Below are 16,466 nucleotides of genomic sequence, written 5' to 3'. Positions count from 1 at the left end.
TCCATATACATTCTTTAACTACTACAAAAGAAAAATCAAAATTCCAAAAAATAAGCAAAAAAGGGCAGTAACATTAAAACAATGATTAAATTACAAATAAGATGTTAAAAAACATGGTCAAGTTATATTATTTGTACTTTGCATTAACCTCTTGTATTTTAAGCGTTACATTTAGGCAATTACTACATATAGTCACTGATATCACTGATTTACTGCATACCACACTTCAATAATTACTAGCAATTCTTAATTAAAGTCACTTTAACATTGCATAATTAGAAAATAAAAAAGATATATAAAATATATATGATAAAATAAATTTAAAGACAGTGCAATAAAAAATAGAATATGAAGAACTAATTTAATCACAGTGATAAAAAAAATTAAAATAAATTAAAAAAACAACCTTATAATAAATTGCTTGAATATTGAAATCTGGGTTTATGTACAGATACATATTAAACATTAACAATGGTTTTGTTTTTTGCATAGAATTATATTTGACAACTACTGAGTATTATTAATTACTGAGACATATTGAATGCTGTAACTCAATAAAATGTACTTAATTAAACCGGAAATAAATATTAAAGTTTACTGAAACAAAATCAATTTTTTAGTCCAATATTTGTTTCACCTCGCTGCTATCAGAACCGGGAAGCATATTCACTTTTTTATTTTCTTTGATCAATACGTCACAACCGTCCAACGTGCAATCTTTCATTTTGACATCTACAAAAAAAACTACATAAAAGAAACAAACAATAAATTATTTATGCATACACAATTTTATTTAAAAAAATATGCTTTCTCATATTACTAGATTTACATAAAAATTTTAGATTTTACCTGTAGGTGTTACGGTAACTGTAGAGTGGTCTCCAATATTAAACTGGAAATTTGGTCCAACATTTTCTAAACAGCCATTCAAGAAGGTAGTAAATAAATCCGTATAAATGTCATGTTAAACAAATATGTTTTAATTACTATTATAAAAAATTTATGAGTTGACATAAATTTGTTTTTCACGTATTGTTAAAACATGAAAAAATATAGGGTTGTTAAATATATAACTTACTTTTAACAGGTTTGTGAGTAAGGTCCAGTCGAAGTAGATGGAAGACTTTCATCCTAAACATTTAACATTTTGCATTAAAAAGTGAAAATTTATAAAAATTAAAAAGTATAAAACAATCAGTAAGAATGTTTTTGCATCTATAAAATCAACCAGTAATCTATTAACAAATACAATAAAAGTTTTACTATAAACTATATTTTTAAATTACTTTTTCTTCCACACCACTGGGTTGTTCACTGAAACCCGGAACTTGGTAATCTTTTTTAGGGTAAGTATTGGGTGTTTTGACTTGCTTTTCTTTAAATATTGAAACTTATCTATTATTATAGTTTACTAATATAAAATCTTAAAAAGGTATTTTAACTGGAACTCCCTAAACAACTGAATAATTAAGTAAGTATAAATGTGCATATTAAACAAATAAGTTTCTATTAATACTACAAAATTTTATTTAATTTGATAGCAAAATTGCATTAAATGTAGTTTTAGACTTAACATTATTTTTTATACAAATCACTTAAGATGTAACTTACAAAAAAAAACTAACCTGCTTGATTTGGAATTTGAGGAAATTCGAAATCACCATCTTTAACTCCTTGAGTTGTTAGATTTGTGGCCGAATAAGTAAATACTTCTCCGGATGGGTTTTTATTTTCAAATCCTGGTTTAGGCTTAGTTCTGATCACCCCAGATTGACAATCTGTACTGTCATAGGTTTTCGAGAAAGGTTCATAATCTTCATGAGAAATTTTGAACAATACTTTGTCTTTTTGTCTAAATATTTAGGTGCAAAACTATATTAAGTTGTTACACTTCAAAATTACACGGTTCAAATTATTTAAAATAAACATAAACCTTATTGGAACATAAACAACAAAAACCCGATTCCCGTTCGATTTAAGGAGATCTTCTGTGTCCATAACATATAAAGTTAAATTACAATTTGGTGGTTCATGGTAACATTCAAATATTTTTCGTTTTTCTGGATTACTTAGATATTGATTTATTCCAAATATCCAAGTTGTTATGACTTGAAACCTTTAATTTAAAAAAATAAATTAGGTGGAAATTAATAACAGAATAAGATGTTTAATATTTACCAAGTTAAATGATCAACTTGAATCTGAATTGACCGAGAATCTCCCAAAAGAACTTCAGCAAGATCTTTCCACACTATTCTATCTTCACTTACTTGAGGCTAAAACAACATTATATATTAAAAAAGAAAAGTTACATCAGTATAATTAATTAAACTACATAGTACTGCCTTATTTAATCCCTAAACAAATTTTACAACTAAATAAATTACTATAACAAAACAGGTTCCAGTTGTTGAGTAAAATGGGGTGGAAAGAGATATTGTAACTGGAACCTTAAACTTTAACCCATGTGGCAAGCATTCAAATTGTGGAGTCAACAAATATGTTGGGTTTTCCTTAATAAAAAATTAGTACTGTATATTAGTTATTAATAATTGATAACCAATTTACAGTTTTGTTTTTTGTTTAAAACAAACATAGGTACAAATAAATACGTAAAAATATTGTTATTTTAAACAAACTATTTACTTAACCACTAATAAAAGTAAATAAATTTTTAGCATGCAAATTTGTTTAACAAATTTGTAAAAGCAAATACCTTGGTGGGGGGAACAACATCATTACAATAAACAACACGGACAGTAATTTGAACATCCTCATCAAGTGCACCTTCAGGAATATCAATGTAACATCCCGATACTTCAAGCCTGCCTCCTTTTACACCAATCACCTTGCTTACAGTGTCTTAAAAACAATATGATATATTTTAATCTTAGTTTATTAAAAAAAAAGTGCAAACAATCAATAAAAACCCAAATTAACAAAACTGATTAAATCAATAAAACTAAAGATAAAAATTAAATAAAGTATTATGGCAAACTTACCAGATATGTCCTCATATATAACTTCAATTCCTGATGCAGTTAAATCTTTAGCCTTTAAACAAAAAAAAAAAAAATTTAAATCATATTTGAATTTTTCAATGATTTAGTCAATAATTTTACACATAAAAATCACCTAGTTTCTTAATTACCTGTTTAGTTTTTAGTGTTACTGGTTCGGTTAATGATTGATCAGATTGATCTTGTGCAATGGAGTATTCTTCTGGCAAACCAAAAACTCCAAATATTTTAGTTGTCGGTAAATTTAGCTGCATAAAATATTATACAAAACATATCACATTTCTCATAACAATATTTACAAATGCCAAATTGTATCAAAAACCTAAAAATCATAAAATTAAGCTACAAAATACAAAACCTATTTACAAACCTTTGCATTCTTATATCTTGCAACTCTCAGTAATTCTTTGCCTTTAGAATCAACTTCACAACCATGCAGATACAATCTTTTAATTTTGTGCAAACAATCACTCAGCTTTGTGATGTCATCAAGTGAGAGTTCGTTGTGCCATAGGTTCATGTAAAAAACCTAATATTTAGTAAATTTGTAAAATTGTTTTATTACAGATATTTACTAAAATCAACTAAATCTATAAAATAAAGAATTGTTTAAAACTAATTTTTAAATATCTTAACTAATTTAAAACAAAAATTGTACAAGAACAAAAAAGTATTTGTTTACCTTTATGTTTGATTTTTCTTTTATTATCGGAAGAACTTGGTGAGAAAACATTGCTAAACTGTCATCCCTAAACCTTGGACGTAAATCTAACTCCACTGGTTTAATTAAAAGTTGAAGGATTTCAACGAGACTTGTAACATCATTGGGATAAAGATTACCACCGACACAAACTTTTAAGGGTAAATGCTCAATAACCCAATCTTGAAGTTCTCTTCCGTATTCTTTTGTTAATTTATACAAAAAAAAAAGATTTGGTAAATACCGATGTTTTAAGTAATAACTAAGGTAGTTAAACAATATATTTCTCTTTGGTGCTAAATCAGTTTCTAAACCCAACATCTTCTTTACTTTCTTTGAGTTTTGTTCATTACACATTCCATAAAGAAATTTGCACACATTAAACTTGAAAGTTTTTGTTTTTAAATCCATTAACCAGGTAAATGTGGATTCAAACTCATCCAGAGAAAGATGTTGAACCATGTAAACTGCACAGAGAAAGTCTTGCCAATCTAAATTTGAATATTTCATGTGTTGTACCCCTTTAAATAGGTTTTGTCTAGTTTTAGCGTTTTTAAATTCTTCGAATCTTATCAAGTGATCAACTTTTTCAGGTCCAAAGTTTTCAAATACAATTTCTTTTTCCATTATTCCGTTGTAGGCTAGTTTAGTCAACTTGGTCAACTCTTCACTGCTAGTCTGCCCAGATTTAAAGCAGTCTTGGATAAATGTCAACATTTTACATGTCATTGTTGTGGTTACAGAAGGATCATCAGCTTTATTTGCCTGAATAAAATAATCAGATTTTATTTCTGCAGTTTTAAGACATAAAATTGAATTTCTACTCAAATTTTGACAAGAAAGTTAAATTGAATTTTAATAAGTAAGTAAGGCACCTTTGGATAATTTATTATCTGATGTATTGTTATTGTTAATATTAATATCATGATGTTGCACACTGTATTTTTTATTACTAATAATGTAAGTTACTTAGCTTTTTGTTCTTTTTGTTAAAATCTTGGGTTTAAACCCTATTACATTTCAAATATTTAATATAATAAATGTAAAGTGGTATAAACATAAAAGTTGTAAATAAACTGGTATGATAAATTATTGTTCCATACTCTCTCTCTACATAGAAGTTCAGCAAAATTTTATATTACCTGAGTAGATGTTAGCTTGACTATATCTGTAGTTAGTTGATCAGATGGTTCTTGTAGGTTTGAATAATATTCAGGTAAACCATAAACACCTCCAATCCTAGTTTTCTAAAAAAATTAGCATTTTAATAACATTGATCTTATATGTGTAAGTTACCTATAATTCTAAAAGAAGTTGTTTTATCAGCATACGTTTACTTAATTAAATTAAATTTAGCACAAAAATAGTTATTTAAAGCTAATAGTAAATTCAAAATAAATTAGGTTTTTGTAAAATTGAATTAGTTTGCCTTAAGTTTGTTTACATATTTACAAACCTTTGCATTCTTATATCTTGCAACTCTTAATAACTCTCGTCCTTTAGAATCAACATTACATTTATAAAGATATAATCTATTGATTTTGTGCAAACAATCACACAGTTTTGTGATGTCATCAATTGAGAGTTTGTTGAATCTCAGGTTAATGGAACAAACCTAATATTTAATAATTTATTCAAAACAGAGAAATACAAACAATGAATATTAGTTTACTCACTTTTATTTTGAAATATAAAAAAAATATTTATATTTAAACAAATGGGCTATTTAAAATACCAAACTCTAATTACATTATTAAATTTAATAAAACACATTTAAATAAAAAAATGTAATTCCACGCTACAAATAACAAAAATATTTGTTTACCTTTATATTTGATTTTTTTTTTATTATTGGAAGAACTTGGTGAGTAAACATTGTTAAACTATCATCCTTAAACCATGCATAATAAACACCTAACTCAACTGGTTTGATTGAACTTTGTAATTTGTCAACAAGATCAACAACATCTAACGGATAAACATTTCCTTCAATTTTAATCTATAAAAGTACAACATGTGAGTAACATATTTTATAATAATTAGTTTAATACTTTTAACAAATTTAATTTTTATTTAATAACCAACTTGAATTTACTTATTAAAACAAGTAGAAGGTTGGTTTGTTGTTATTGGAAGTTTAATAATTTATTGTTATAAATATAAAATTTAACACAAAAGTTATTCCAATTTGGATTAATTTTTTAAGTTTGATTTAAATTTTTAATTTACTATGACAAAAAAACTTGATTTATGAAATAACGTCTCTTAAAAAGACAAAGAATATAATTATAATAAATGTAAATATAAAAACAGGAAAAAAAATGATGTTGTAGTTTTTACATCAAAACCCCATCCACTTGAATTTATTTGTATAGGAGAATAGGTGATGGGCACTGATGGGCAAAAGTGATGGGCACGATCCAAATTATAAATATTAATCATATATGATTTGTATAAAAGCATTTATTATAGTAAAATTTTTATGAGTTTTAGCTGGCTTAAATTAAGATTTATAAATAAAAAGATTTGTATAAATTTAAGAAATATATATCAAATAATATAATCCTAAATACGGAAAGTATGCAAAAAATTATTAATTTACTCTATAGTAACAGGGTGTAAAGTTTTTATTCTAAGGCCTAGAAAAACTATACTACATTTAGCGAAACACAATAAAAACATTGTTATTAATTGAAATTAAACAAAATAAATTTCAACCAAGGCTGTTGCAAAAATTTAATGCAAGTCCAAGATAAATTAAAATGAACGTAAATAATTCTATTAATTAAAAAAATTAGTAACATGGCGTACAATGTAATTATTGAAAAGATAAGTTTTCTTGCATAATATTATTTTACTAAATATTAATAGAATGTTTATTTTACAATTCTATAAAAAATTAAGTTAAGGTAATTATCTATTTAAGTTGGAAAGGATTATGAAATTTAGTTTTAAAGTAAATAGTAAGTTAAACTTTAAATTTAATAATTAAAAAACAAGCAATTATTTTAAATATATTTAAGTTCATTAATTAAACAATCGAAATATTTTAATTGCTTTCTTACCTCATTTTCACTTTCAGACCATTCCAAAAAAGAATATAATGAAGGATCCTATTTAATAAAAAATTAGTAACATGGTGTTTATTGTAAGTATGAAAAAGATAAGTTTCTTGCATAATATTATTTTTTTGGTTTAGTTATAGAAAAAAAATTATTTTTTAATTTAAATAATAAAATAGCTGTACACAAAACTCTATATACCAAAAGTTCAGGGTATTTACAAATGCCTTGAACTAAACCAGGCCCTCTAAAGTTGATTACCACAAATAAAATATTGTATAATTATATATAAAGAAAATCAGTGAAGGCTGACAAATAACATTTCATTTACAATTCTTTAATCAAACTCCTACGTAACTAATTCCACCATTTAACTAATTATTTTTAAAGTTCGACCCTATTCTAAAGAATAATATTGAAGGTTAAAAAGTGGTGGCTTTAAATTATTTGATGATAATCAGGGCGTAAATAAAAAAGTGGTTGCCTTCGGTTTTGAAAATATATTTTTTTAGGTATTCCTACAAACTAAAGCAAAACAAAAAGGGTCAAAGTCAAAAGGGTTAAAGAAAGTTTAAAAGTCACATAGAACTAAAAAGGTTTTTTTGTAAATCAAGAACAAAATATTCTTTCAAAAAACACAATAAATTATTTTTGTTACATAACATTATAAATTTTCTAATGTAAGATTACATTGTAGATAGTGTGTTTGCTTATATTTAAAATGTTGTTACTAAACTTACATGTAAAGGTTTTTCAGCAAATTCTTTTCTCCATTTTGAGGGTTCAGTTGTTTTAGTTGTATCAAACTTTTTTATTGTCTTTGGGTCCTGCGCAGCATAAAAGTCTTTTGGGTCCTGCGCAGCAAATGTTTGTAATGCCATAAAAGCAGTGAAAATTAAACCAATAACCTTATGTATTGGAGCCAAGTGTTGCGACCACTACACCATATTTATTTATTTTTAGCAAATTTAGTTTGCAATTAATATAAAACTCACAGAAACTTCAGGTTCAGATGTTTTTTGACTAAACTTCCCTCTTTGCTTTATCGATTCAGTTGTTCCAGCTTTATCCAAAATCTTCTCCTTTAAAGTAACTGAAACATTTTCGTCCAAGTCCTGCAAAATTATAAAATTTGATTAACATTTTAAAACACTTTAAATAAAATTATTTAAAGTAAACAGTTGTTATTGCGAGTATAATTACACAATAAATCATGCAAGCTTGTATTATAGGGTAGTAATAAAATATGAGATGTAAAAAGTTGGAGGTGCAAGAAAGGTTGCCAGTCACATTCATTTTGAATATCGGTAAAATATGGTCTTGCATTAAATTAGTAAGAAAATTTTTCAGGCCAAAAGCACCTGTCTTTAATCCGTTTTAAAAAAGGTTTTTGAAACAAAAATCTTAAAAAAAATAAATTTTCTAAAAACTAACATATGTAATTAACATAACAACCAATAAAAACTTTTATATATACTGTACTTTAGGCAAAATTTTATTTTAAATATGGTCTTGTGCTGACTTTATACACAAAAAATTCATCGCCGACTCCCCGCCGTTTTTTTGCAGACCATATCTTCTGGCACCCTTTAAACAGTTTATTCTTTGTGTTTTGGTATATAAATTTATATACATTAACACGAGCAAAAACTAATAACATATTTATGCACAGTGTAAAAAATGATAAATTGCAAAAAACGTAATATCGTAACGCTTTGTCTTGTGTCACCTAAAAGCGTGCGCTTTTAAAATTAGTTTTTTATAGGTTTTAGTTTGTAAAATTAAAAAATTGACACGGGAAAAGGGGTAACACTAAAAGAAGGAATGAGGAAATCGAGGAAAACGAGGAATTGACACTAAAACGAGGAAATCGAAGAAAATGAGGAATCGAGGAAATATTGCAATACTAAAAGAAGGAATGGGGAAAGTGAGGAAAAGGAGGAAATTAAAGTTGCGGAAAACGCGGAAATTTTTTTTTGTATTTAAAAAAATAAATATAAGATAAAAATACAGAAAAAAACAGAAAAAAAAACGAGAAACAAGTAAATAAGAAAACAAGGTAAGGAATAAGGAAATCGAAGAATAGGAAAACTAAAGAAACCAAGGAATAAGAAAAATAAAGAAATCGAGGAATGATGAAAATAGAAAAATCGAAGTATAAGGTAATGGGAAAACCGAGGAATAAGAAAAAAGAGAAACCGAGGTATAAGGTAATGGGGAAACCGAGAAATAAGAAAAATAAAGAAATCGAGGAATAAGAAAAATAGGGAAATCGAGGTATAAGGTTACGGGAAAACCGAGAAATAAGAAAAATAGAGAAACCGAGGAATAAGGTAACGGGGAAACCGAGGAATAAAGAAAATAGAGAAACAAAGGAATTGGAAAACAGAAAAAATAAAAAATAGGGAAATCTAGAAATAAGAAAAACTAAAAAATTGGGAAATAAGTAAAATAGGCAGATTAAGGAGTCAGTATATAAACAAGAGAATGCGAAATAGATGATCAAGAAATAAGGAAAATAAAATAAAAAACAAGGAATAAGAATAAAAGGGAAATGTTAAAAAAAGAAGTAAACATAGACTTAAAACGAAATACTTGGTATAAAGAAAAAAATTGGCAAAAAGAAGTGGAGAAACTGGGAAATAATTTTTTTTTATTTAATCATAATTATTGTTTATTGTTGCTATAACTATGTTTTAATTGTTGCTAAACCTATGATTTTAAGGCGTGCAGTCATTTAACAACATTTTTAACTAGATTTAAGTTTAAAACAAAATCATAAAGGTAGTTTGTAGAACTAAATGTTCGTACAAATTTTTAGACGAATCGTTTCGCTATAACTGACTACTAAATGTTTTCTTATTGAATTACGTTAAATGCAAAGGTGGGCACCAAACCGTTAATGCGTTAATCGTTAATTAACGAAGTTGACTTTTTCATTAAAATTTAATTTTTAAGTTAACTTTGAAAATTATAAACGGATCCCTTAACTTTCGTTACATTGTGCTTTCGTTAAATAAAGTACGTAAGTACCAAAAATGTCTTAAATATACGTATTGTATGTGGTTTATTGACATCTTACGATTTAAAAAAACGCGCCATAAGACGAATTAGTCGTAACAATAAAGAAGTTTATTTAAAACTCGACTTTAATAAGCAGACGGTTGCCCCATTACCTTTTTCCTCGGTTTCCCTATTTTTCTTATTCCTCGGTTTCCCTTTTACCTTATTCCTCCATTTCCCTATTTTTCTTATTCCTCGCTTTCCCTATTTTTCTTATTTCTTGGTTTCCATTTTACCTTATTTCTCGATTTCCCCATTACCTTATTCCTCGATTTCTTTATTTTTCTTATTCCTCGGTTTCCCTATTTTTCTTATTCCTCGGTTTTCCCATTTTCTTATTCCTCGGTTTCCCTATTTTTTTTATTCCTCAGTTTCTCCATTACCTTATTCCTCGGTTTCCCTATTTTTCTTATTTCTCGGTTTCACTATTTTCATTATTCCTCGATTTCTTTTTTTTCTTATTCCTCGGTTTCTCTATTTTCCTTATTTCTTGGTTTTCCCATTACCTTATACTTCGATTTTTCTATCTTCATTATTTCTCAATTTCTTTATTTTTCTTATTCCTCAGTTTCCCCATTGCCTTATTCCTCGGTTTCTCTATTTTTCTTATTCTTCGGTTTCCCCATTACCTTATTCCTCGGTTTCTCTTTTTTTCTCATTCCTCGGTTTCTCTTTTTTCTCATTCCTCGGTTTTCCCTTTACTTTATACCTCAGTTTCTCTTTTTTCTTATTCCTCGGTTTCCCTATTACTTTCTACCTCGGTTTTTCTATTTTCCTTATTTCTTGGTTTTCCCATTACCTTATACTTCGATTTCTCTATTTTCATTATTCCTCGATTTCTTTATTTTCCTTAACTTGGTTTCTTTAGTTTTCCTATTCTTCGATTTCCTTATTCTTTACCTTGTTTTCTTATTTACTTGTTTACTTTGTTTTTCTTCTGCTTTTTTATTCTTATATTTAATTTTTAAAACATAAAAAAAAATTATTTTCGCGATTTCCGCGAAAAAAATTTCCCTCTTTTCCTCACTTTCCCCATTCCTAGTATTGCCATAATTCCTCGATTCCTCATTTTCCTCGATTTCCTCGTTTTAGTGTCAATTCCTCGTTTTCCTCGTTTTCCTCATTCCTTCTTTTAGTGTTACCCCGGGAAAAGAAAGATAACATATTTATGCATAATCCTCAGTGTAAAAAATAAAAATTAACGCTCTATTTTCTTCAAATATTGTTTGGAAAGGCGGCACTATTTGGCAAAATACGAGATATCATTATGCATTGTCCACCGTCACCTAAAAGCGCGCTCTTTCAAAATTAGTTTTTTATAGGTTTTAGTTTGTAAAAATTAAAAAATTGACACGCCAAAACAAAGATAACATGTTCTTGCACATTATTCTTTAAAAAAATATTAATTTACTGCTTATTTTATTTCAAATACTGTCTAAAAAACTGTATAAAACAACGCAAAAATAAAATTTCTCGCGGTAATTAAAATGCAAAATCCTCGCTGTTTTGAAAAAAAAATTTTGGCCGAAGTTCCCGGGGGCCGAAGTGTCTGGTTACCCCGCATCTCATACTTTAGTATTGTCCGTATTAAGTTACATTTAAAACAGCAGAGAAAAATTAGGTGTCTTTGTTTTAAATTGAATTTATATAAAGTTTTAATTAAGCAAAAACTTACATCCATGATTTAAGAAGCTATTCATTCGTCGACTGATTTACTTTAAACTTTTTCTCGATGAAAATCAGAGATATTTTAAGTTAAATCTGCTAACAACCAAATTCCTGTTAAGAGGATGAACTTCTATATATACAAATTAAAATATTGTTGAAATTTTTTCAATTGCTGTAGCGCCCTTGAGTAAGGCGCTATAAACGGTACTAACTCCTGCTGAGCCAATACTTAATCAGCAGGTTAATTATCGGGCAATTATAATCTATAATACCCCAAATTGTTGAAGACTCGAAACTGGGTCGGGGTAACTGATGTTGCTCTATGTTTAAGTCGCGCATCGTAGGCGTTGCGTTTGTTTGACTACTACGATTATTCGATGATTATTACATAATAATACAATTATTTAAGCGAACAAAAACTATTATTCTTTCTATATAACGCCACAACGTTTAATTAATATCTAACTTTCAATTCTGACATCACTAAGTTCCTGTTTATGACGTTTTACAACTATTTGTTTTGGCGTGTTTCCTGTAACCGATTTGTGACAGAATTCATAACCTCTGTTTTTTAAAGGATTAAAAATATCGAACTTAGATTTTAATTAACTTAATATAATTAACGTAACAAATAAAAAAATATTTAAGAATTTTTATTATCTTAACCTAATGTTCGATAAATAATTTGTCAATGGGCTTTGACTCAAGAATTCACATCATTTATATTGACTTGGATGCTACAACGTGGAAGCGCATAGGCACCTGTAGGGGCTGTAGTAAAGCAAAGTGTTTCGATCATTGCACTATGCCGACGGTTAACTTTACTATAACATTTACAATTAACCTAGGTACGAAGTGTTGCATTAATTTGTTTCTACCAGTTATTTTGGCCAAATACAGGTATTGCAATAGTTTAATAATAGCGACGCCTGACTAAAGCCTATGGATAACCTTCCATATTCGATTAATAAGGCAAAAGAGAGCATATCAATAATGGCTACCCTATCACAATTAAATTAATTTTTTTCTAAGTATAGTTTTTAAAACAAAATTAACTTCAAAATCTATTAAAACATGCAACATTTTAAGATCTAAAAACTAACAAAAATCTATCAGTGCAAATAAAAAAAAACGTTAATATAAAATGTTTACAAAAATGTATGCAACTATTTCAAAAAGCACAACTTTGCCGTAAAAAAAATTCAATAAATAGGGGCATAAGTTTGATTATACGAAAAAAGAACTCGAAAAGACAAGGTCCAAAAATCTCATAAAATTACCAAAAAGGCAAGGCATAAAATCCTAGGAAATAAAAAACCCCAAAACACAAAGCGGAAAATCTATCAAAAAAAAACAACTAAAAAAAACAATGCATACAATCTTACAGAAGAACTTAAAAAGGAAAGTCACAAAATTTCTCTTATAGCAAGATTAAAGGCAACGAAAACATGTTATAAGTGCTATGAGTAAAATATAAAAATTTAAAGAAAAGTGTTAAATTTACCTGGAGCATAGTTGCTTACAAAAGTTAATTAAAAAAAGGTAAAATTTAATAAAAATTTGACATAACTGTAAAATTGCATAATGTTTTGGTATAAAAGATAATAGATAAAAATAGGGACAATTGTAAGGCAAAAATAAGGGTGTTTAAGTTGAATGAAGTATAATAATATCATTTTTAATCAAATGCGAGTCAATTTCCATTAAGAAAATTAAGAAAAAATAATTAAAAAGGCACCTTAAAATAAAAATTTTGATTTTTTAGTTTTCGCTTAACATTTCTTTAACATCACTTGCTGGTACATTGGAACCCGGGTTTATGTTAAGTTGTTGAACCTTGTCAGCTAACATGTTTGAACCTTCAATCTTGTTTCCCACAATTTTGTGGCCTTAATAAAATAGTAACATAGTAAGTAATAAACCACTACTGCACAGTCTGTCAAAACACTTGGCTTTACTACACGAGGTTTTAGATGTGCTTCCACTGCTCTTATCATGTAGCACTTATAAGCAAGGTGCTATAAACGGTATAAACTCCCAGGAGTCAATACTTAATCAGCAGCTTAATTATTGGGCAATTATAATCTATAATATTCCCTACTACTAAAGTTAACTCAAGGCAGAAAAACTAATGTTTTTTCTATGTTGAGGTTGTTAAAAACCCATTTTAAATACATATCAAATAAAAATGTTGGTTTACCTGATGTTCCAGCCGTTTCTGAGCTAACATTTGCATTGTCTCCATGAATGTTGTATGTTGTACTGTACTGCTGTTGTACTGTACTTTGCTGACTCTCTAAATATTTACAAAAAGGTTAAATTAAACCAAAATACATGTTTTTATTCGTTGATAAGATATACTATAAAACAGAGTTTCTCAACCTTGAGTTCGCAGACTCATTTGGGTCCACAAAAGGGCCTGGATAAGTCTGCGAGCATAATTGCTTAGGGAATTAATATTCAGCCATTAAAAGTAGTCAGTGATACTGTATTACAAAAAAAAACGCGAAATACAGTAGAATTCGCTTAATACACACTGTATTTAAGTCCATTATTTTGTAAAATACAGTGCTTGTGTTTAAAGCTTATTTAGAAATAAAAAATGCTATCTATTTTCGGTAGAAGGCTACTAAACTACCTTATTTTTATATCTATGGCTTAATTCCGCGTATATTTAGACCAACTTGAAAATAGTTTGTGGGCTAAAAAGGTTAAGAAACACTGCTAAAAAATCTGTAATTTTTAACTTTAGCAAAAGCCTTGATTTAATCAAACCTGGTTGTTGTATGGAAATTATGGGATATTCAAATTGACCATTTTCAATTTTTTCCGTCGTAAAATTTTTGACTGAGTAAGTAAATATTTTCCCTGATAGGTTTTTGTTTTCAATTCCCAGTTTGGAATTAAATGTGATAAGATCAGATTTATTAACTGTGCTGTTGTACTTCTTTGAAAAAAGTTCTAAATCTTGGTCAAGAATTTGTAACAACATTTCGTCTTTTTGTCTAAAAAATTAAGGCTGATTTAAGAAGAGAACTTTAAACTTATATGGAATTCATGAATAATAACACCAACCTTATTGAAACTATCACAATAAACACCCGATTTCCATTTGATTTGAGTCGATCTTCTGTGTCCATAATATATAAAGTTAGATTTGAATTTGGTGGTTCAAGGTAACAATCGAATACTTGAGTTTTTTCTGGATTACTGAGATATTGATTTATTCCAAATATCCAAGTTGTTATGACCCTAAACCTTAAATTGTAAAGCGTTTAAATAAAAATGTATAACATATATAGTTTTGTTGAATAACATATTTTTAATAGTTACCAAGTTAAATGATCAACTTGAAACTGAATTGTTCGAGAATCTTCCAAAATAACATCAGCAAGATCTCTCCAAACTTCTCTGTCTTGACTTACTTGAGGCTAAACAAATCGCAAAGAAATATAATTTTGTAGTTCTTACTTTTGTTGTGCATTTCACTGTTATTTGCAAAGTTAATAGACAAAAAAAATTAAATTTAGTAAATTGTTCCCTTGTTGACAAACTGCTGATAAAAACAGAGTCCAATTAATAAATAATAAAAAAAAATATTTACATGTTTTTTGCTTAAAGCAAGTTGCTTATAAATATTTAACAAGATTTCACTTAAAGATCTGTAGCGTAGCATTCTTAAAACAAATTACACAACTAAATAAATTACTATAACAAAACAGGTTCCAGTTGTTGAGTAAAATGGGGTGGAAAGAGATATTGTAACTGGAACCTTAAACTTTAATCCATGTGGCAAGCATTCAAATTGAGGAGTCAACAAATATGTTGGGTTTTCCTTAATAAAAAATTAGTACTGTACATTAGTTATTAATAATTGATAACCAATTTACATTTTTGTTTTTTGTTTTAAAAAATATAGGTACAAATAAATACGTAAAAATATTGTCATTTTAAACAAATTCTTTACTTAACCAATAATAAAAATAAATAAAATTTTTAGCATGCAAATTTGTTTAACAAATTTGTAAAAGCAAATACCTTGGTGGGGGGAACAACATCATTACAACAAACAACATGGACAGTAATTTGAACATCCTCAGTAAGTGCACCTTCAGGAATATTAATGTAACATCCTGATACTTCAACTCTGCCTCCTTTTACATCAATCACCTTGCTTACAGTGTCTTACAAACAATATGATATATTTTTATCCTAGTTTATCAAAAAAAAAACTGTAAACGTTCAATAAAAACCCAAATTAACAAAACTGATTAAATCAATAAAACTAAAGATAAAAATTAAATAAAGTATTATGGCAAACTTACCAGATTTATCCCCATATATAACTTCAATTCCTGATGCAGTTAAATCTTTAGCCTTTAAACAATAAAAAAAAAACATTTGAATCATATTTGAATTATTGGAAAACCTGAAAACTACGCACAACTAACTGAAGCTATCTCACAACTAATAACCAAGTAAGTGATCATGTTAGGTTATGCAACTATCTTTTGAATAAGCAAACTTTTAAACATTACATAGTGTACATGGGTAGGATTCAGTTATCAAAAATTTGGTGGTTAATGGACTGGACATTATAACGTTAAATAACGCCATAAAGACAGTACAAACTTGTTCTACTTTGAGTTTAGGCTGTAAAGTTCACCTTTCTACATTATGTGTAATAAAAACAAGTGTGCCATGTTATTTTAGTACATTGCAAAACACATTTTTGTAAAAGCCCCAAAAAAAATAATAGGACATAATTTAAATTGAATAACAAACTAAATTCACCTTTTTAGTTACAACATCTGTGATTGCTGCAGGGGTCCGATGTACGGTCCAGGATTACGAATAATTCGACCTTGCAGCGAAATATGGGGCATCCGTCGAATCCCGTTCATGTTTCGCTCTTGCTCCCCCCGGTGTTACAAAGATTTTCGTTAACACCGA

General features: G+C 27.8%; 2 protein-coding genes across 2 annotated transcripts; both read right to left on the bottom strand.

The window, feature by feature from the left end:
- Positions 1-691: 691 nt before the first annotated feature.
- Positions 692-11,642, bottom strand: LOC145760354 (uncharacterized). Its single transcript, XM_082574220.1, has 20 exons — positions 11,521-11,642; positions 7,778-7,897; positions 7,523-7,636; positions 6,786-6,833; positions 5,546-5,719; positions 5,177-5,335; positions 4,863-4,967; positions 3,703-4,485; positions 3,391-3,549; positions 3,152-3,268; positions 3,003-3,054; positions 2,717-2,862; positions 2,388-2,513; positions 2,179-2,276; positions 1,934-2,116; positions 1,626-1,852; positions 1,287-1,375; positions 1,079-1,131; positions 850-915; positions 692-732 (listed from the first exon to the last, which is right to left on the bottom strand). Exons 1-18 carry the CDS (start codon positions 11,524-11,526, stop codon positions 1,081-1,083), a joined length of 2,757 nt encoding a protein of 918 aa, XP_082430346.1. The 5' UTR covers positions 11,527-11,642; the 3' UTR covers positions 692-732; positions 850-915; positions 1,079-1,080.
- A 1,528-nt stretch (positions 11,643-13,170) lies between these two features.
- LOC145760353 (uncharacterized) lies at positions 13,171-16,003 on the bottom strand. The gene is made up of 9 exons (XM_082574219.1): positions 15,965-16,003; positions 15,839-15,890; positions 15,552-15,697; positions 15,223-15,348; positions 14,847-14,944; positions 14,589-14,771; positions 14,289-14,518; positions 13,714-13,809; positions 13,171-13,402 (listed from the first exon to the last, which is right to left on the bottom strand). Exons 1-9 carry the CDS (start codon positions 16,001-16,003, stop codon positions 13,275-13,277), a joined length of 1,098 nt encoding a protein of 365 aa, XP_082430345.1. The 3' UTR covers positions 13,171-13,274.
- Positions 16,004-16,466: the final 463 nt, after the last annotated feature.

The sequence above is a fragment of the Corella eumyota genome, chromosome 7 (assembly GCF_963082875.1).
Source record: "Corella eumyota chromosome 7, kaCorEumy4.1, whole genome shotgun sequence".
Lineage (NCBI taxonomy): Eukaryota > Metazoa > Chordata > Ascidiacea > Phlebobranchia > Corellidae > Corella > Corella eumyota.
This window is presented reverse-complemented; position numbering and strand designations above follow the sequence as displayed.